Source organism: Homarus americanus, unplaced genomic scaffold, assembly GCF_018991925.1.
Source record: "Homarus americanus isolate GMGI-L3 unplaced genomic scaffold, GMGI_Hamer_2.0 scaffold21072, whole genome shotgun sequence".
Lineage (NCBI taxonomy): Eukaryota > Metazoa > Arthropoda > Malacostraca > Decapoda > Nephropidae > Homarus > Homarus americanus.
This window is the reverse complement of record NW_024748076.1, coordinates 15547-37500: the sequence shown is the minus strand read 5'-3', so window position 1 is coordinate 37500 and position 21954 is coordinate 15547. Positions and strand designations below refer to the sequence as shown.

The 21954-nt window shown below is 37.5% G+C and overlaps 2 protein-coding genes across 5 annotated transcripts; one reads left to right on the top strand and one right to left on the bottom strand.

Annotated features, from left to right (window-relative positions):
• Positions 1-3524: 3524 nt before the first annotated feature.
• LOC121879987 (major facilitator superfamily domain-containing protein 3-like) lies at positions 3525-10876 on the bottom strand. Of its 4 annotated transcripts, none has more exons than XM_042386865.1 (7): positions 10763-10876; positions 10401-10495; positions 9392-9503; positions 8918-9064; positions 7827-7960; positions 6919-7067; positions 3525-6429 (listed from the first exon to the last, which is right to left on the bottom strand). In XM_042386865.1, exons 4-7 carry the CDS (start codon positions 9055-9057, stop codon positions 5470-5472), a joined length of 1383 nt encoding a protein of 460 aa, XP_042242799.1. In that variant the 5' UTR covers positions 9058-9064; positions 9392-9503; positions 10401-10495; positions 10763-10876; the 3' UTR covers positions 3525-5469. The 4 variants fall into 4 exon arrangements, with proteins under 4 accessions (XP_042242799.1, XP_042242796.1, XP_042242797.1 ...); XM_042386862.1 differs by having other exon boundaries at positions 8918-9008; XM_042386863.1 differs by having other exon boundaries at positions 8918-9008; positions 10749-10863.
• A 546-nt stretch (positions 10877-11422) lies between these two features.
• LOC121879986 (diphosphomevalonate decarboxylase-like) lies at positions 11423-21111 on the top strand. The gene is made up of 9 exons (XM_042386861.1): positions 11423-11723; positions 13002-13140; positions 13648-13694; positions 14097-14234; positions 14526-14725; positions 15543-15665; positions 16036-16221; positions 16726-16890; positions 17158-21111. Exons 1-9 carry the CDS (start codon positions 11672-11674, stop codon positions 17314-17316), a joined length of 1209 nt encoding a protein of 402 aa, XP_042242795.1. The 5' UTR covers positions 11423-11671; the 3' UTR covers positions 17317-21111.
• The last annotated feature ends 843 nt before the right edge of the window (positions 21112-21954 follow it).

The following is a 21954-nucleotide window of genomic DNA, read 5'->3' as shown; positions in this document are numbered from 1 at the left end:
ATCTCCAAGTCATTATTTTTGTCATTTTCATAACTATTATTATTTTTGACTAATTACCGATTCCTTCCCTCTGTTATATATCTCAAAACAAGTGACAGTCAGGTAAAACAAGTGACAGTCAGGTAAAACAAGTGACAGTCGCAAAAAACAAGTGACAGTCAGGTAAAACAAGTGACAGTCAGGTAAAACAAGTGACAGTCGGTAAAAACAAGTGACAGTCAGGTAAAACAAGTGACAGTTTAAACAAGGACATCAAAAACAAGTGACAGTCAGGTAAAAACAAGTGACAGTCAGGTAAAACAAGTGACAGTCAGGTAAAACAAGGACAGTCAGGTAAAACAAGTGACAGTCAGGTAAAACAAGTGACAGTCAAAAACAAGTGACAGTCGGTAAAAACAAGTGACAGTCGGCTATAAACGACAGTCGGTAAAACATGACAGTCGAAACAAGTGACAGTCGGTAAACGACAGTCGGTTATAACACGTGACAGTTTATAACATGACAGTCGGGACAGTCGTTATAAACGACAGGTTATAACACGTGACAATGGTTATAACACGTGACAGTCGGTTATAACACGTGACAGTCGGTTATAACAACACAGTCGGTTATAACACGTGACAGTCGGTTATAACACGTGACAATCGGTTATAACACGTGACAGTCGGTTATAACACGACAATCGGTTATAACACGTGACAGTCAGTAAAACAAGGACAGCCGGTAAAACAAGGACAGTCAGGTAAAACAAGTGACAGTCAGGTAAAACAAGTGACAGTCAGTAAAACAAGTGACAGTCAGGTAAAACAAGTGACAGTCGGTAAAACAAGTGACAGTCAGTAAAAAGTGACAGTCAGGTAAAACAAGTGACAGTCGGAAAACAAGTGACAGTCAGTAAAAAGAGACAGTCGGTAAAAAAAGGACAGTCGTAAACACGACATGTAAAACAAGTGACAGTCGGTAAAACAAGTAGTCGTATAACACGTGACAGTCGGTTATAACACGACAGTCGGTTATAACACGTGACAGTCGGTTATAACATGACAGTATAACACGTGACAGTCGGTTATAACACGACAGTCGGTTATAACACGTGACAGTCGGTTATAACACGACAATCGGTTATAACACGTGACAGTCGGTTATAACACGTGACAGTCGGTAATAAGTGACAGTCGGTATAACACGTGACAGTCGGTTATAACACGTGACACGGTTATAAACGACAGGTTATAACACGACCGGTTATAAACGTGACAGTCGTTATAAAGACAGCGTTATAACAGACAGTCGGTTATAACACGTGACAGTCGGTTATAACACGTGACAGTCGGTTATAACACGTGACAGTCGGTTATAACACGTGACAGTCGGTTATAACACGTGACAGTCGGTTATAACACGTGACAGTCAGTAAAAACAAGTGACAGTCGGTTATAACACGTGACAGTCGGTTATAACACGTGACAGTCGGTTATAACACGTGACAATCGGTTATAACACGTGACAATCGGTTAAATGAGAAGAAAAAGCGAACGAATTATTGTGGGAATTGTGTGAGCCAGTCAACATATTTATCTCATTAAATTACGACAGTTATAAATTACGTTCATTCTCGCATCTTCAGTTACGAGAAAAAAATTAACTTACGACCCCTTGAGAATAATGACCTTGGATAAATACAAACAGGTGATCCATCATAGCTAACTCTTGTTGACCCGTAAACAAGGTAGACAAAGTTTGAAGTCATCATCCATCACCGCTCTCCCTCCCTCTCTCTTGCTTTCTCTCCCTCTCACTCTCGCTGACTCTCACTCCCTCTCTCTCTCTGGCCCTCTTTCCTTCTCCCTTTGTTACTCTCTTTATCTCTACTCTCCCCTAATTCTCCCTCACTCTCGCTGCCTCTCCCTCACTCCCACTGTCTCTCCTTCACCTAACCTACTGAATAATAACAATATAAAATTACATTGTATAATTTAAATAACTCTATCTAATTAAAACAGAACCCAAAAAATAAATAACGTCCGTGGTGGTAAGATTGTAAGGGTTAGCCATCTTAAACATTGGTATGCAGAGGAAGGGAACGCGCGAGGCCGGGAGTTGTGGTTTTCTATGATAAGACAAGAACGGAAATGAAAAGCTAAGCGAGGCAACACAAGCGTGAACTGATATCTCCCAACTTCCTCGGGTGAAAATGGTGCTGGGTGTTACTGAGCTGCACTGACGCTAAGTTTTGTTTGAGATTGATAGACTTGGACGCTATCTGGAGCATGGCCGAGTTCATATCCGCTTACTGAGGGAGGCTGGGCTAGGGAAGGTTACCACAGCCGGAGCATATTCTCAAATGTTCCTACTATATTCTCGTAAATTAAAATGCTCCTAACTGGTTAATTTAACAAACACAATCATTTAAAATTAACAAACATAAATAACAGACAAAAGTAACATACAGAAACTAACCCAGGATTATTTTAACTAATTTACAGATAAGCAATTAGCGTATCTGGTCAATTTAACACGAATATAACATTGGGTCGGGTTAGGTTAGTGTTTGGATGGTTAATCTTTAGGTGAAATAAACTGGGGTGGAGCTTCTTCAGGTGATCACATATTCACTAAACTATCATAGATAATCTTATGTTAATTTTGTCTCCTAACTGATGCTATGTGAACGTATCTAGTTAACATAATATAAGTACACTACTGTTATATATATATTAACCCAGTTTTAAACGTCTTTATGTTAAATTAACCTGTGAAATACATTCCTATATCATCACTTACAAGAAATATTCATCCTACAAGGAATATTCATCCTCCCAGAATATTCATCCAAGGAAGATTCATCCTACAAGGAATATTCATCCTCCAAGAATATTCATCCTACAACGAATATTCACATCACAAGCCTTTACAACCCAACCCTAAACTGCCTTTCTCACTTCTCTCAATACAACGATTTTTTTATAAGGAAAACTAAACACTACACCACTCTGGGCTCTGAACTCTGGTAGGGGAGTACCCAGGTAATGTCTTTGAGGTGCTTATAAACTTTTATTAAGTCACCCATTGTGTTTTGCAGTTAACACATCAATATTTTAAGGGCTAGCAGCAATTACCTGAAGCAGCTCACCATTGCAAACCCAGGGTGCTGGCCCAGAGAATGCAGCAGAGTATTGGACTTACTTTTAGGAACACTTTGAATGTTTATGAATACCAGCCCAGGTGACCCAGTTGCCATCAGGAAAGTTAAAGCAATTTTATAGCTGGATGTCCTAGTTAATGCCAACTCACAGGGTGGGAACAGCTATCAAATCAGGGTCACAACTACCCAAAGTATTCAATGACTATCCACCTACTAGGCAATTGTGGGTGTGGGCTCCAGTTTGGTGGTGGCTCTGAACATTCTCAATCAATTGGCAATTTTTGGTATAGCTTGACGACCAAACAGAATTACAGTACACTAAAAAAAATGTCTTAAACTTTTAAGACAAGGACCATCTGTGTGTAGGAATATCTTCTTATAAAATTGTGCTGGTTTATTAGTCAAATTTATTTCTTCTTACATGTCCACAGATCTTCAATTCACGTCACCATAAACACATAATATGACTTTTATTTAGTTCAGTTAGGAAGTGTTTTCAACAGATTGAGGTAAGTGGTAGGCTACCATACTATTTCTGTAGTACTTGAAGCTGATAGGTCATCCTGTAATGCATCAGTCCAGTACACTGTAGTACTTCCTCTAAAAGTATTACATTTCAACAAACATTTGCTTAAACGAGCAAATAGCACCTGGTTGTCCTTATGAAAAAGACAAATGGAACATTGCTCATAACAGTCTCTCTCTCTCTCATCAATATTCCGATTTCCTTATCATTAACATCATCATCTTCATTGTCTTTATCATTATCATAAAAGCAGAAGAAAGAACAGCTAGGTATACAGTAAATGTAATTTACTCACTTTATTCATTGTTCTTAAACACTTATCATATCACACCTATGTCCAAGTTTTCCACTAACATAGCACTTTCTAAAGGACCGGGAAGAATGTCAGCCATGTATGGTGAAAATATTTCAAAGTTTAGTCTCATCAACTGTGCTGCGTCACCTTCTCCCCTATATTCAGTCACACTTGGGAACCTAACCCCATTTCCCACTGAATCTAGGAAGCCACATTTGCAAATTCTGTATTCCTGTACAGTATTCACAAGTTTCCAGGAAGGTAAACAGTACAGTATTTGGTAACCAGCATTACTAATAGAAAGGTGCAGCGGCTAAGTGGATGCAGCACTCGCCTCCTGTTCTAAGAGTCAGTAGTTTGATTCCTGATGTAAATGGGTACCCGACTTACAAGTTAGGGAAGGAGTGTAGTGTCAGCCATGCTGCCTCCTTGTGTACTTAGGACTTACTATTATAAGGGTGTGTTGTATTCACACTATCCCTAATGGGCCTTCATTACTAATGGCCTTTTTTAAAACATGTTATTATCCTCAGAGGTTATCATTTTATAACTCTCCTCATTCTCTACTTCATCTTTCTTTATCATGTCAAAGGCATAATAACTAACCAAGGATTAACCTCATAACTCCTTGTCAAAATAAAGATATACTGTGTATCCATACAACAAGAAAATTTCAAGTGGCCATACTGCTACCATGTAGCGTTGGTATCTTAGCCTCCATCCAAGCTGTGAGCTTGGTAGCACAAGAGGCAGTGGGAGGGCTGTTCTCACAGCTCTGCTGTCTCGTGCTGGTGATAAGATTTCCAGATGGCAATGCAGTATTTTTATCTATTCTTTTATTTATTCCTAACAATTACTGGTAGAGTATAGTATATTATTTTATGTACAACAAATAGCTTCTTCCACACACAAACCTCTGGTGGAAGTGATGTACATCAACTGCTTAGCCTGGCAGTCACTGAGGACGGGTAGAACCTCCCATTCATCCCACATGTTACCCCCTCCCGTAAGGTAATCTACCAGAGTTAAACAGTACTTTATAAACTTTTTCCCTGTGTTAGATAGTAAACTAGAGTAGCTGTGTACTATTTATCATTAGTTAGGCAAGTTTTGTTATTGTTTGTGAATCAATTTCATGTTATTGGGGCATGATATTGAAGTACTGTATTTTTTCAATGGGGAAACAAACCCTATTTCTCCCATATGTTTTTATATTTGGTACAAAAATTCACCTAACGAATGTTTTTTTGGGGGGAACCTAACCCATCAGTTTCTCCAGGGATACCCGTGCTAGGCGGTGGTACACAGGGGTGTTGGTGGTATGGCCGACACACACGTATCACTCACCAACACGTCATGGGTTCTAGTCCTGACCCGAGACACACGTGAGAGGAGCGTTAACTAGTGTTTCCTCCTATACTAACACTGGACGATAATGTAAGCTAGTAAGTAGAAAAATGATATACCCCGTATTAAAATAAGTAAACACAAAATACTGCACTTCTACTCTTTCTTTAAATGACACAACTGATCAGGCATTGCTTTCAATACCAACAGTGGAAATGTACACAGGATTGTGAATAATGTAAATGCCCAAGACATTCCAACAAAATCAATAATGCATCCTGCAAATGCTGCAAAACTGAGCTTACCAGCAATCTCTATGGAGGCGAGAGCATTATAATGACTGGCTTGTGTCTCCTTGCTGCACTGTCTACTGATCTGCATCATGAGGGTGAATGAAGCGGTAGATACCACTCCACTGCTGTAGCTTAATAAACACATACCTCCTACACCTAGTTGATGCAAAACAAACACATTCTTTAGAAAACCAAACTCGTCTAAAACAATTACCACAAAACTATGAATCATAATAGCAAATAATCTATACAAAGAATATTGTATTAATAAAGTTTTAACATTAGCATTTGGTTTTGCTAAAAGTATTCCCCCATAGAATGACCCCAGTATTGAGAGACCCTGACACACTGTTCCATTCCAAAAGGCTAATGTTTGTTTGGATATTCCCTTGTCCAGGAGAAACAATGGCATGTTATTAATGGCTCCTCTCTCACCCATCTTATACAACACAACGTAAACACTTAACCACAATGTTCCTGGTGTGTGAACGACTTCCTTCAAAATATCACGTATCTGTTTAGCTCGTGATTCGCCCGGGCTTCGGAGAGACGTTTCTGTCGTTGGCTTGTGACGCGCACGTTCCTCAATATGATATAAAGGTTGATCTTGTGACTGTGTGTGTTTGGTCGCAGTTCCCCGTTGGATCTCTGGGCTAGGTTGACTCACTGGGATATTTTTCTCCACTGACAGACAAGAGGCAAAGGCAGCAGTAAAGAAATATACAAGAGCCAACATGATGAAGGTGACAGTCCAACTTGTAAAGGCTAAGAGGTAGGTGAGTCCTGCCCCTCCTATAAGGCTGCCCACCTTGTACAACACTACCTAGAAAATAACAATACTTAATTATTCTTCCCACATTATCCTCTAACAACATAAGAAACTATAATAATTCAAGTCTAATAACCTCACATCTTTCATAATAGGTTGAAGTATAATGTAAGATTAAGCATCGTTGAAGAAATATGTGCTTAATCATTATTTGTATTAGGTTGAATTACAAACGCTGATTTTTGCCATAGATGCTTTCCAAAAACCTGCGACATTACTCAAGACACAATATTCCCAGGATATATTTAGTCACCCTAATGCTACCCACTTCAAGAAAACTTCATACAGTGGAGCCTCTCATTAACACGAACCAGAGCTACTAAGGTAAAGATTTATATGACATGTTAGAGTGGTCCTGTAAATGACATTAAAGTACTGTGCAGGTTTAAATGAAGTTATTTTTCAAGACATTCAATATAAAAATACAACAATATAACATGCAGGAATATAGTAACCCCAATATAACTCACTAGAGACACTAACCTGCACAGTGTTACCTAGGCCAAGCTGTTCATCAGGGAGTACTTGTAGAGCCAGGCCGTCAACTGCTACATCTTGTATGGCTGAGAATATGTTCAGGGCCAGCAACATACATCCTATCCCCATCACATCGGCTGGTGCCGTGAATGAACCTGTCAGATAGATTTGATAGATTGATAGACAGATAGACAGATTAGATAGATATGGTATTGATTGATAGATATTTATACAGTAAAATCATCATATGAGTTTATATTGTTTCAGCATGTACTATATATCCGATAGAATAAAGAAAGCTTAAGGTTATAGTCTAGTCTTTGTGTTTTGTAGCTCACTTGCTGCCTGTAGGTCAAAATACGAAACAGTTTGGCACACACACACATACACACACCTACTTTTATCCTCTTCCCCACTGATCGGCTCGTTAGTCAATTGGGCGATCGGTCACGTCTCTGTTATGCACTTTTGGCAAGTACTGGGCATGCACCGGTTCCTGAATGTACCTGAACCCGCTCCAGTGTTGGTTAAGTCTGGTCTTGAAACAACTCACACTCGGTGCCGTCACAACACTCTCTGGTAGCTTGTTCCAAGAGTTCACAACTCTCACTCCGAAAAAGTTTGCCCTCACAGTTTTCTGGACTTGTGGCTTCTTCAACCTAGAGCTGTGACCCCTTGTGGAGCGAGCGTCCGTCAGCTCCAGGTAAGGACACTCGACTGAGTAGTGCCCCCTTAGATGCTTATACACCTCAATTAGGTCGCCCCTTGCCCGTCTGTAGTATAAGCTAGGCAAGTTTAGGCACTCCAATCTCCCAGGGCAGTTGAGGTGCCAAAGTGCAGGCACCAGTCTGGTGGCCCTCCTTTGAACATTTTCAATCAACACGCACACACACACTTGAGTACATAATATATACCTGAACAAGCAGACACCCCAAGAGCCAGGAGGGAGATGAGAAGCCAGCGACGCCTCCCACCCCACACCTCCACCAGGGGCGCCAATAACCCCTTGGCTACCCATGGCACTAACAGCACCTTCAGCAGCGACACACTGAAAAAAATAAACCTTATCAGACACATGTAGTAGGAGATAACTGGGGAATCTTCAGACTCGTTTTACCAGGGAGGAAAGCTTCAGTATCCTCTCTCTTAGTGATGCTGTTGTAATATGGTCACCAATATGATTTTCCTATTTCATGATGTAATCTATCTACCACTATAGTCCCATCCTGTTAGTATTTATTTGACTCTTATTACCTCCCCTTTGCATACATGGTACAATAAACCCCCGACATAACGGACTAATTGGAGGGGGGAGTCTAGTCCGTTAAAGCTGAGAGTCCGTTAAATCTGGATTCTGAATAATAACGTACTCAGTTTGTTATATACCAACATAGTCCTAAGTAACCACATGGATCACTTTTCACCACCAACACTCACAATCACTTATAAAAGGAATATTAGTCTTGTGAATTTCCAAATACTACATAAATAAAATACTTGGGCGCTGATGTAACAAATGTAGTTTTCTTCTTAATAACTCTATCACTCAAAATACCTTCCTAACCTAACCTAACCAAGCTTCCAAGGTTCTGTATATATGTGTAATGAGGTCTAATCCCCCCCCCTCCAACATTCCAAAGGTTCACAAGTAATGTAAATACTGTAACCTCAATAAATGTTGTCTATGAGTTACAGTGACACATAACAGAAGGTACCACAAGCTCAAGGGATATATGATCGAGGCTTTCTGGTCACTAAATTCATTAACATCGGAAGCATCTCATGGGAAAATTAATACAGTATTCTCTTTATTTGATTTTACAGTCGACGTAATCATAAATCAACAGAATCAGCCGAGAAATTACCACTAGAGGAAAAGAGTCAGTTTAATATTCATGTACAGAAAGCCAGATGCTACACACAGATCAGTCGGAACAGAATTTAATAATACAGGGTGTAATAAAATGGTGTATGACCTATGAGACACCCTGTACAGTCCACGAACCTTGAATACTTTAAGCCGTGTGATCGAAGCTGGACAGGAATAAATTTATCCTGAAGGCCATAGGGGATCCCCTGGACTAGGTACAGCCATCCTAAAGAGGCAAGAGGCAGGAGGTTCTTCACTTGTCTCAATGATGACATGTTATTCCTGTAAGTTGTTCCAGAAGTGACAATCATCTTATTTAATATGATGCCAAAAAATAATGGATCATCTAGATTAGTCCCAAAATTATTCTACATAAAGATTAAACACTAATCCTAACCTAACATAACCTAACTTAAGCTAATCTAACAAAACCTAACATAATCTTAACATCAATCACCCTAATCTAATCACCCTAGGCATCGTCAGTCTTTAATCATCTGGTGAAACAAGTTGTGGGGAGGTTTAATTTTCAGGTGATCCAAAAGAATTAATAACTAAAGAAACTCTGTAACATTTTTTCCCAAACACAAGATACATAGAGATACATACCACCTGTAGAAGCCTCGAGGGATACAGAGATGTGTACAGTATTGTAGTGATTTAGAGGAGAAAACATCAATTGGCAGCTTCAACTTTAATCAACAGAGTAACCATCTCATCCCTGTAATAGAATGTGTATTTAAATAACATAAAAGTTCACTAGTTACAGGTACTATATGATATACAGTACAGTACATGTATTAATAATGTAGGAAATAAAGTTAACGTCAGAGAAACAGACTTACTCGTGGCCTTTCATCGTGAGACCTTTCCAAATTATACACCAAGTCTAGAATAATAATATCAATTGAAGGGATGATATAACAGGTGATTATACGTACTGTTATACCAGGGGAAGAAGGCCAGCCTAACCTTACCTTAACAAACCAACCAAAGAAACCTACCTTACCTGACCTTACCTAACCTAATCAACCAAAGAAACCTGCCTATCCTGACCTTACCTAGCCTAATCAACCAAAGAAACCTACCTGACCTTACCTAACCTAATCAACCAAAGAAACCTACCTGACCTATCACAGTTGAGGTTGTCCTGGTGATGTAGCTTCTTCTATAGGCCTAATACGCTCCTCATATAGGCCTAACACTGCACGCTCCTCCTATAAGCCTAATACTGCACGCTCCTCCTATAGGCTTAATACTGTACGCTCCTATAGGCCTAATATGCTCCTCCTATAAGCCTAATACTGCACGCTCCTCCTATAGGCCTAATACTGCACGCTCCTATAGGCTTAATACTGTACGCTCCTGTAGGCCTAATACGCTCCTCATATAGGCCTAATGCACTCATGTTAACGCACAAATATCCACCATTATAATATATTACCATCCTTTAATAAATATGATCCTTAGGCATAATTTATAGATCAATATATATAACAATCATGAAAAATAAGAACAAGTTACCTGGGCATAAGCGACTCGCATAATTACGTCATATCAACATTACTAAATAAGGAATATCATGAACGAAATAATATAATATAAATCAATACTATACCATTCTTCTATGACAACAATATTAAGCTGACAAGACTTCCAACAGTAACAACAGGAGGAAAATTAAAGTTGTCAGTCACCATCCCCAGAACACACCTGCCGGGGGAATCACCTCTTAATTACGCAAATAAACAAGTATTATACAGAAAATAACATACAAATTATTACCAACATTACCATTCTTCCCTGACAACATTAATTACCAAGACAAAACACAGTGACAATAGTTGGAAAAAAAATAATTATCATATTACACGAACCCGAAATCACTTGCCGGGAATCACCTATAAAATCCTATATTACCCAAAAAATATAGGTCATATCATAACCAAAGTAACATATAATATACCTTTCTTCCCTCACGTTTATATTAAGTTACTATGACGGACAATAGAGATAACAGGAGGAAACAATAATGGAGTTTGCTTTCACTCCTATACCCGAGTCCTTGGCGAGAATCCTTCCATAATCTTAACTGAAATCAATGTTCTATTTCTTATTTATTTATTGAGTTTATCTTATTTTATTATAATATTAATCATACATATATTGATCTCCCTAAAATATGAAAATAAAACTATTATGGAATAAATTAACACAAATATGAAGTGCCTATTAACATACATTATTTATATTTTAAAGGTATATTTCCTAACTTTTTTTATGATTTGAAAAGTTTAATATTCAAATTATATGTATTTTTATGAGTGGAATACATCATAAAATAAATATTCAGCAAAAACTAAGAACTTACAATCTTATATAATGTTTTCGTATTTCAGGAACCTTCAGTCACTATACATATATTAGCATTTATCTATCTATCAACCTATCTATTATAACTGTCATTCATATCCAGATATCTATATATTTATAACCACTTACCTATCTAATTATATATTTCTATATCAACCTATGCAGCAATGACTACCTACTTAGGGCTCCTTAGTCTGTTACATTTCAGTCATCCTCAATCTGTTTTACATTTGTTTCATCTTTTTATTCATATATCTATCTACTTATATATCTACCAAACTATCTAAATCTATCCTTATATCTATCTACCCATTTATCTTTCTGTCATTCTATATCTGAATTCCAGTTGCTCAGGTGAATGCTGCTTCCTTATTTAACTTGAAGAGGCGTGACAGATAACCAACAGCGGGGTGCTCGACCTGTAGGAGCCCAGAAATATCCCAGCCAATTATACCTCAACACCTCAGTGAAAGTTAACATTAAATAGGAGTTAAAGTGACTATATAATCAGTTAAGATGAAGACTATCACCTGTACCGCACCTGTTAACATTGCTGTAATTAAGTACTGTAAGTATTATGTTTTAAACAATAATAAAACTTCTATTGGCTATGTTAAGGTATAATAAGTTAATTTTAAATACTATAATACCATTTAATATTCCTATGGTGTTTGTATGTTTAAATAAATTTGATCTTTTATGGTGATTTTACTGAAGAAATACCTAACTAATCGCTCATTTCCTGTTACCTATTTCCCTTCACTATGTTGTAATTATATTAAGATGACGTGAAGAATATCCACCCCAGCTTATTTTACCTAAAGATTAACCTCCCTAACCTAACCTAACCAATCCTAACCTAACCTAGCCTAACCTAACCTAGCCTAATCCTAACCTAACTCAACTCTTCTCCCCCAAATCGTGTTAGGAGAGTTAATCTTTAGGTGTAATAAACTGGGGTAGAGATTCTTCAGGTGATTTACATTTTACCAATGTTGATCCGTGGAATAAGTGTAATATTTTTTCTCGGGGAATTTGTTATGCTAATGGACAAATCTTCATAATTTAATTCATTATTTTATTGTTTATTAACTTATGGTACTCATTTACTTATTTACATATTTGCATTTTCTCGACCCTAAACAATTGTGGAAATGGTCAGCCAGGAATGAATCACCAATTATCTGTTATTTTTTATTCGTTGGAGTCATTCGTACCTCAAGCAAATTAAATCAAACTAACCACGGATGCACGGAGGAAAAAAGAGCATCATAATACTAATGCTGTTGTTGCCCCAAGCCAAATAAAACATTTTTCAGGATCATGTGAAGATTACCAGTGGCCCTCATAACTTATTTCACCTGATGATTAAATACACTAATGCTGTATGGGAAGGTTACGTTAGGTTACGTTAGGTACATCAGTATTATCCCTTGCGAAATGCTATAATCGAATTCCATAAAACTTAATGAAAAATATTAATTCGATCTCATGGTGGACATTTTACACCTCTACCTGCGAGTATATTATTAGTATGAGGTGTAGGATTATATATAAATATCCTTAAAGAAACCTTCCAGTACTTCTATTATCCTAAACTGGCCAAGTTGAACAATAAATATTTGATAATGTGAAGCTTAGAAACCCCAGCTTATTTCACCTGAATATTAACCATCCTAACTTGACCTAACTACACCAGGTAGGTTTGCGCCGTTTAATCTTCCGGTAGTATAAGCTGGGGTGCTTAATCTCCAGGTGGTATAAAATAGGGTGTGTAATGTTCAGTTGATCCAAGAGGTGATACACTCCCCTACCTGATAACACAGACAATCTCCTCATATTTCAGGGGGAAAACGAGATGAGAAGATCATACTGCCTCTGAACGACTCCATCAGCTTCACTCTTAACCAAGATGAGATGTGTGCGAGGACGACTGTGGCCGTCTCACCATCGTTTACCGAAGATAGATTTTGGCTGAATGGCAAGTGAGTCCTACAGTGATAGACCACCAATGACATTTCTATGAATTTATGTTGTATTAAATTCCTATTATAGTTTTAAAAATTACTGTATTTAATATCCATAATACATACACTGTACTTCATAGTTTTAGTCTCTCTGATACATTGATGGACTCTCGGTGATGACCATTTAAGATTCCAGAATTCCCCAACATAATTTGCCCCACCAGTGTTTGTCATCTTCTCGTCCAACATTGGGGCGATCACTTTATGAAATCAACCCTGAGAATTTTCTACAAGGTTCCTAGACATGTTAGATAGTAAATATACAATACCCCGGTAATTGAGGACATACTAGACAATTTTTGTAAGTTTTATAAATACCTATTTGACTGCATCTAGTTGTGATGGCTTCAGTGTTATGTTTTCCCTGTACATTGTATGACATATTGAGACTCCTTAGCATTTCTTCAGAGATAAATATTGTATGTATTTCAGATTATTATTCTAACTGAGAATTCTTCATTTCAGGGAAGAATCACTCGAAAATCCAAGGATACAAAACTGCCTGAAAGAAAGTAAGTTACAGATTTAGTTACATAAAATGATGAACCCAGTACAGGTACAGTCACACCAAAAAGTGTCTTTACGATATTGTGTGGGACAATATGGCACAACGGACGAAGGATTTTGACGACCCTATCCAAAACAACGGGAATCTGTATTAATTGATTTACACTCTGGACGTCCTCTGGGCCTGTTATTTAAAAATTCATTAAAGACCTGGATTGATGATAAATTCTTTCACTGTATAGAAAAGATATCAAGAACATATATAATTTATTATTATATTTGTTGTATTTTTATTATGCCATACTGTATTATCAACAACATATATTTAAGTTCATACTGTAGTGTTTTATTTGCTGTATTTTTATTACTGGTATACAGTATTGTATTATCAAGAGCGTATATTTCAGTTCGCCGCCGAGCTTCAAAACGTAAGTTGGAAGGCTCTATTGAAGACATCTTGAACTGGCACGTACACATCTGTTCTGTCAACAACTTCCCCACAGCTGCTGGTCTGGCTTCATCTGCTGCTGGCTACGCTTGTCTGGGTGAGTCAATGATGCAAATATTTAAGTAATTTTTAAGGTTTTGTGAGTTACTGGTAAGTCTAATTCTCCTTGAAGCTGCAGCGGCTGAGCACTCTCCCACTGGTTGAACCCAGAGCAGCCTAATGTGAGCCAGCTTTTAAGGGGTACTGGTATGACTACTGTGTAAGTAGTTGGGGGAATGAAGGTGATCAGGAGTGCCAGTCATATTACCAAGAGACAAGTGTTCATTGACTCAAAAATTTGATAGATAATGCAGGTATTCCTTATTGACGCATTAACCCCTCTCTACAGTGTATGCCCTCGGACAAGTTTATGGCGTCGAGGGCGATTTATCCTCAATTGCTCGTCAAGGATCGGGCAGTGCTTGTCGGAGTATTTATGGAGGTCTCGTAAGATGGTACAAGGGAGAACTGGACGATGGTACCGACTCTGTGGCACAACCCATCGCTCCTCCTGATCACTTCCCCAACCTGAGAATTATTATATGTGTGGTAAGTTGTATAAGCTGTTTAAAATCCTTCTTTTTAATCTTTGTATTTTTTTTCTCTTTCTCTTGGTCGGTAGGGAGTTAGGGACACTTAGGAGATCTGCAGCTAAAATTATGCATCACTGACCTATACATAAGCAAAACCTGTCTTCCACTTTGTATATAAATGCGTTAATTTGAATGATAAAAACACTCCATAAATAAAAATATGAAGATTATTAACAAGCAAATAAAAGTACAGTATGTATGAGTATAGACAGGAGGTACAGTACAGCAGTCAGGGGTTAATGTCTCCCCAGGTCAGATGTGAGTAGGGTGTTATCCAGTTATCCTACCAAACATCACAGGTTATCTCTGGGTATTCTGCTTTCCTCCTATACAGTACTAACTTATTAACACTGGACAATAAAGGTCATGACGGTAACAAGAAACAGACCGACTGCCTGAATGGTTAGTAAGCTGATAAATAGTGGAAATGACCAGTTAAAAGATAGTCATAATTTTTTCCATTTTGGCCAGCCCCTAATTTACTGTGGTTCAAGATTGATGAAATTACAAGGAACATAAACTGTCCTTCATTGATTGACAGTCATTCATTGTATAAGTATACCTCAGTTTAAAATAGAGATGCATTCCTAAACACCATATCATAAACCAAAGATTTTTAAATTGATTCGTTTTTATCCATTACCATTATTAATTAGATGTTTGGTATGTACCTTCAAAAATAAAAACTTCTTCAACACATAACAAAACAGATGGGTTGCATTATTGGAACCCTCTTATAAGTCGTGTACACTAAGCGTCTTATTAATTTTCAGGCAAACGCTGGTCGTAAGAAGACAGGCAGTACAGATGGCATGAGACAAACGGTTCAGACTTCACGGCTAATGGAGTATCGCGTCAAAGAATCCGTCGTCACAAGAACAGAAGCCATGATGGAGGTATATGCTTCTATGTCCCGAGTGATTGACGATTTCCGCTTTTGCTTCCTACATCTGGAGGATCACGTGAAGATCAGGCACCCAAGCTTATCTCACCTGATGATTAAACACCTTAACTCTACTAGGGGGGAGTTAGGTTAGCATAAGGGTGTTTAATCATCTGGTAAAATAAGCCGAGGTGCCTGATCTTCATCCTTTCATCTATTCTACCGTTCATTATTTGCCAGTTTTTAGCTAATCACTTCACTAAGATCATTCATTCTGTACAAGAATAAAAAATAACTGCTTGTTAAATTATATATTAAGAATTACTGTTACTATGAATGTATTAAATTAGTCAGGTCCCTCTTATATTTATTTCTACTTCCAGGCAATTCAAGATAAGAACTGGTCAACGTTTTGTGACCTCACTATTGCCGACAGTAATGAGATGCATGCTGTTTGTCTTGACACTTTCCCTCCCTGTGTGTACATGACGGACACCTCACATGCTGTAGCCAGCCTTGTACACCAGTATAATGAAGTCAAGATTGCTCGAGGTGACTTAAACCATAAGGTATGAATTAGTGTAAGTTTAATCCAATATTTCTGTTGGTATTATGTGTGTGTGTGTGTGTGCGTGTGTGTGGAAATTTAACCAGGATTATGGCAGTTACTTTCTTTTGTAGAACATTATCATTTAATTTATTCCATATTGTCCTTTTTAATTACGACTCATAAACAAAATTATATCAACACATAAACCTCAAATAGGCTTTACAAATTTTAAATGTGATTCATAGCTTATACCAAAAACATTGAGGTGAGACCCTGTTAAGCTTGGTACAGTATGTAAAAATAACACGTAAGGGATCACCTAAACACCCCACTTTCTTTCTCCCGATGATTCAACAACCTATTGCCAACTGAGATGGGTAGGTTAGTATTGGGGAGCTTAATCATCAAGTGAAAATAAGTTGAGGTGTCTAATCTTCAGGTGATTCTACTTGAGACTAATCCCTATATAATTTAAATGGTATTCAGTGGTAGAGATAAACCTATGTGTCACTCGCCCTCTCAGGTTTGCTACACATTTGACGCCGGACCAAATGCTTGTTTATTTGTGCCCGGAGCCGTCGTGAAGGAGGTATTGGCCTTGTTACTTCGCACCTTTCCTCCAGGTCCCTCACAGAGTCCAACTGAGTACGTCAAGGGCATCCCAGCTCAGTCGGCTACTTTATCGAAGGTATATGTGTGGCAAGGGTATATTAAAATCTCCTGTGTGTGTCTGTTTATATGTTTGTGGTATTTAGTTTCAAATACCAAACCATGCATCCCCAGTCTTCAGCAAGGTGACACATCAATGGATACTTCCAATAACCGCACTTCTCTGATCTCTCTTGTAATTTATATCTATTAAAAAATATACACATTACCAGGATATAATTTCCTTTCAAGGGGAGAAATAATACATTGTAACATGTCCTATACATATTGTCTTTTTTTTTCCCAGGAGTTGATGTCACTGGGAGATGAGGACTTTGAAGGAGGAAGACTGAAATACTTGATACACACCAGAGTGGGTGATGGACCAAGACTGATGCTGGATGCTGAATCTAGCCTCTTGGACCATACAACAGGTGTGCCCAAACCAACTAATGGTACTGCCTAGTGTTGGATGAGTACGAGGAAGATGTGGAGTCCGATGAGTACAAGTATGATATGGAGTCCGTGCTCAAGGTTCCTGTCTGAATGTAAGCAGAAATTCATAACTGTTTCATCGCGACTAAAGTAATTATATAAAATAAAGTCAGCTTATACCTATAACATGAACTAAAATTATCTATCATTGAGGGAATATTTATCTATAATTCCTTAGGACTTTTATATTAATTTATTGTTTTAACCGATGAAGTACTGAATAATGAGGATAATTTATTAATCATAAAAAAAATAAATAGAATCATAAAACAAACAAATCGGGAAAAATAAGAGAATGGCACGATTGTGTAAACAGACTCTATATGTTTTATTGTACAAGTTGAAAATGTCGCTGTCTTAATATGCAACGTGTATACAAATAATAGCAATGTTTTTTTATACGTATTTATGTGTTTGTTTACGAGAATCTCATAACATTACAAGAGTATAAAACTGTATCTTGTTCGTGTAAGAGTTTGATGAGTCATTCACTAGAACACAATCAAACTCACTCTTCCATTATACTTAGAAACTGTGACCTGACCTGAAGCATTGCCACCATCTGATAACCCTCTGCTAACCTAACCTAATCTAACCTAACTTGATGTAACTTAACACTGATCTAACCTAACTTAATGAAACTTAACACTGATCTTAACCTAACACTAACCAAACCTGTAAATTTTTGTCTGTTCATTGATAAACAAACTTCAATGCGACACCGAGTTAATTTTCGTTTTTAATCGGACTCCGATGTACTCATGAGATTTGGCTATGGAAATTTAACACATTACCCCTCCCCCCTTTAAAGGAATCGTCCCCTCCCCCCTTAAAGAATCCTGTGTCTTCCCTACAATGACTATTACATCACCCTGACTTGAGGACCTTAGGCCAAAGATACACGTAGCCTAAGGTACTGTCGTTATCCATCCACAATCAAAATAAAATCATTGTTTACAAGTACAGTAACCCCCGCCCCCCCCAAAGTTCATCTGAAAACTATCCTCCAGATCACTATAAGCTTAGCCCCCTGGAACACTATAAGCTTACCCCCCTAGATCACTATAAGCTTAGCCCCAAGTTCACCTGAAGATTAGCTCCCAGAACACCGAAACATTAGACCTCAGATTATTTCACCTTATTCTTAAATGCCCTAATGTTACCTTTGGGGGGTTAGATTAGGTTAAATTGGTTGGTAAAATAAGCTGGGGGAAGGGGTAAAATAAGCTGGGGGTAGGGGGTTCATTTTTAGGTGATTGGGAGCTTTATAATTTTTTGCATATGATTTTTTCTCAATGATTATAAACTATTTTTGTATATTTTATCCTGATGAGGTATAATAAATTAATAATGTACAAAATACCACATAATTCATTGTGCCTTAAATGAGGTGCTAATGGGTCAACACCTCTCTCAAGTATAATGGGCCTGATGATTGTTTAATGGGCCTTATGATGGTTTAATGGGCCTTATGATTGTTTAATGGGCCTTTTGATGGTTTAAAGGGCCTTATGATGGTTTAAATGAGTCTTATATTTTACTATGAAGTTTTATAATCAATGGTGGTAATAGAGTTTATATGTATTTAACCATAGAAATATTTTATATAATTTTTATTAAATATGAAAGACACAGACATCCATTCTTATTGCCACTTCCTATAGAGAAACTTTTGAATATCCCGACTACTAGTATAAATGTGTTGTAATTAGCCACTACAAAACCATTTATTTAGTGTTGTAATAAACTGCGAACGGTAAAATACTGAGGTCACCTGAAAATTACTTCCAAATTATTTAACCTTGAGATTAAATATCCTAACATTAACCTAACCTAATTAACCCTAACCAAATTATTCTTAGGTGTTTAATCATCAGGTGAAATAAGCTGGGGGGGGGGAGGTTAACAAATTACTATATGTAATTAATATGCTTCCATATATTCCATTAGACTTGCTACAGATGGAGTAAAACTGAAGAGCCTTATAGCGCACACATACACACACACGCACACTATTGCAGAGCTGCCTTATACTCAGTGGCTTCTATATCCTGTTTATAGAACATGTGTACCAGTTATGTAGTGGTGAATGAGACCAAGAACGAGATTTGTTGTAATTTTACCCTTAATGTAGCACCTTAAAAATCGCCCCTTACCTAAGTGGTCAACCGAAAGAGTCACCCCTTCCCCCTGAAACTATCTAAGGGAGGGGAAGAGGGTAAGGGGGATAATCTTCAGGTCTTGGTATCAAATACATTACCGATCTGTAGCTGCCATTTTGACCTCTCACACACTCAAGAATATATCAAGAATTATTTAATATTCTTTAGTAATCTTTATATGCCGAGTTTGTGCTGAATATATAAGGTCATTCTTTTATTCTTAAACCCTAATAGATTATTATTTTTAGGACGTGGTGAAGAAAACAAATTATTCAATGACTTATACACTAATTTGTGACTTTGGAAATATTGGACAGTTTTACGTGACAAATATACAGGGTGTTTCAAAATAATGTCTCCACAACTATGCTGGGTGTCTCAAAATAATGTCTCCTCAACAACTATACAGGGTGTTTCAAAAGAAAATACAAGTTAAACAATACCGTTACCAATATTATGACCAAATAATGTAAAAATAATGTCATTGTATTTAATGTGTGAACATAATAATACCATGAAGTCGCCTAGGTTGTGATCATCATTATAATCAACATTTAAATACCATTATAGTACTTAATATAACAAGGTCCTATAATAACAGTGATCTATGATAATTATGCCTATTAGTTTTAAGATCATTACTGTAGAATTTATTTAAAAACAATGTTCTTTAATGTATTTATTTAGTGCTTGGTGATAATTATTTATTATTTTGTATTCTGTATGTATTTATAATGACTAACTTCTGTAATAGGGTCAATACAAAGTTCAGCATTCCTTCTTTTACAGTAGTCACTCTATATACAGCACAGAAATATATAGTACAGGTATATAGAGTACAGGTATATACAGTACAGGTATATACAGTACAGGTATATACAGTACAGGTATATATAGAGTACTATACCTATATCTTAACCCCATTAGGTGATCACATATAACCCAATTGTGTCATATGTTTATAAATCTTTGCAATATTAATAGAAGACCTTTGGGTTGTCTTATATAAAGTATTATCAAGTTCAAAATATTTAAATCCTCAGAAAAAAGTTCACAGGTATTTGACAAATTAATCATGATGTACTGGAACCTTTTGGTCTTGATTCACGTAGGTTATTTGTACGTGTAGGTTGTAGCGATGAAAGCCGTGGGTACTTTTTATCATTACAGTACTGGGTGGGTGTACGGCTTAGGTGAGATAGTCAGTTGTCTTCCATTTACAAGTACAGTATTTGATATATTTATTTAATTATATATATTATGCAAATCACCTTAAGAATCTCCATCTTTGATTATTTCGCCTTAAGATTAACCACCATAATGCTAAACTAACCTAACCTCATCCCACCCCAAATAGTGCTAGGGTGTTAGGTGAAATAATCCAGGGAGGAGATTTTGCAGGTGATCTGATACTGTTGTGTAGGTCTTGGCATCAGGGCATGAGGTGACATGTTAGTTTAATATTCAATAAAATAGAATATTGTAACTGGTTTTATTATAGTTTATTGTTATAAGAATTTTTAATGGTTGTGGGTAAATACTGAATTTATATGTAATGTAGTTTATTATTTATTGTTTTGTAGTTTAATAAATATTGAAGTAAATATTTAAGTGGTTATTATCCTTATATTTTAGGTGAAATGATTCATATTTTACATAACTATTGTAACTTTCACCCAGTTGATTACAGGTATGTCATAGTGCATGGTAGTTATGTGAGATGAAGGTCCACCTATGGTCCACTATGCCATACAAGGAGGGCCACCAGACTGTTGCCTGCACTACGGCACCTCAGTTACCCTGAGAGATTAGACAGAGTGCAATTGCCTAGCTTATACTACAGACGGGCAAGGGGTGACCTAATTGAGGTGTACTGTATAAGCATCTCGGGGGGCACTACTCAGTTGAGTGCCCTTACCTGGAGCTGGCGGACGCTCGCCCCACAAGGGGTCACAGCTCTAGGTTGAGGAAGCCACAAGTCCAGAAAACTATGAGGGCAAACTTTTTCGGAGTGAGAGTTGTGATCTCTTGGAACAAGCTACCAGAGAGTGTTGTGACGGCACCGAGTGTGAGTTGTTTCAAGACCAGACTTGACCGATACTGGAGCAGGTTCATATACATTCAGGAGCCAGTACATGCCCAGTACTTACCAACAGTGCCTAACAGAGACGTGACCGATCGCCCAAGCGACTAACGAGCCGATCAGTGGTGAAGAGGATAAATGCAAATTAAGTAAGTGATGTCACACACCATCACCAAGCTCTCCATGATATCATGCAAGGTAAATAAAAGGAAATACAGTACATCTTCACACACACAGGGTGGTAGACCTATGGACCAGTCTACCAGCTCAAGCTGTGGAAGTGAGAACAGTAATGGGCTTCAAAATAACCATTGACAAGACTATCAGCGCTGTATGTAGACCATTGAAGAGATGCAACACAGGC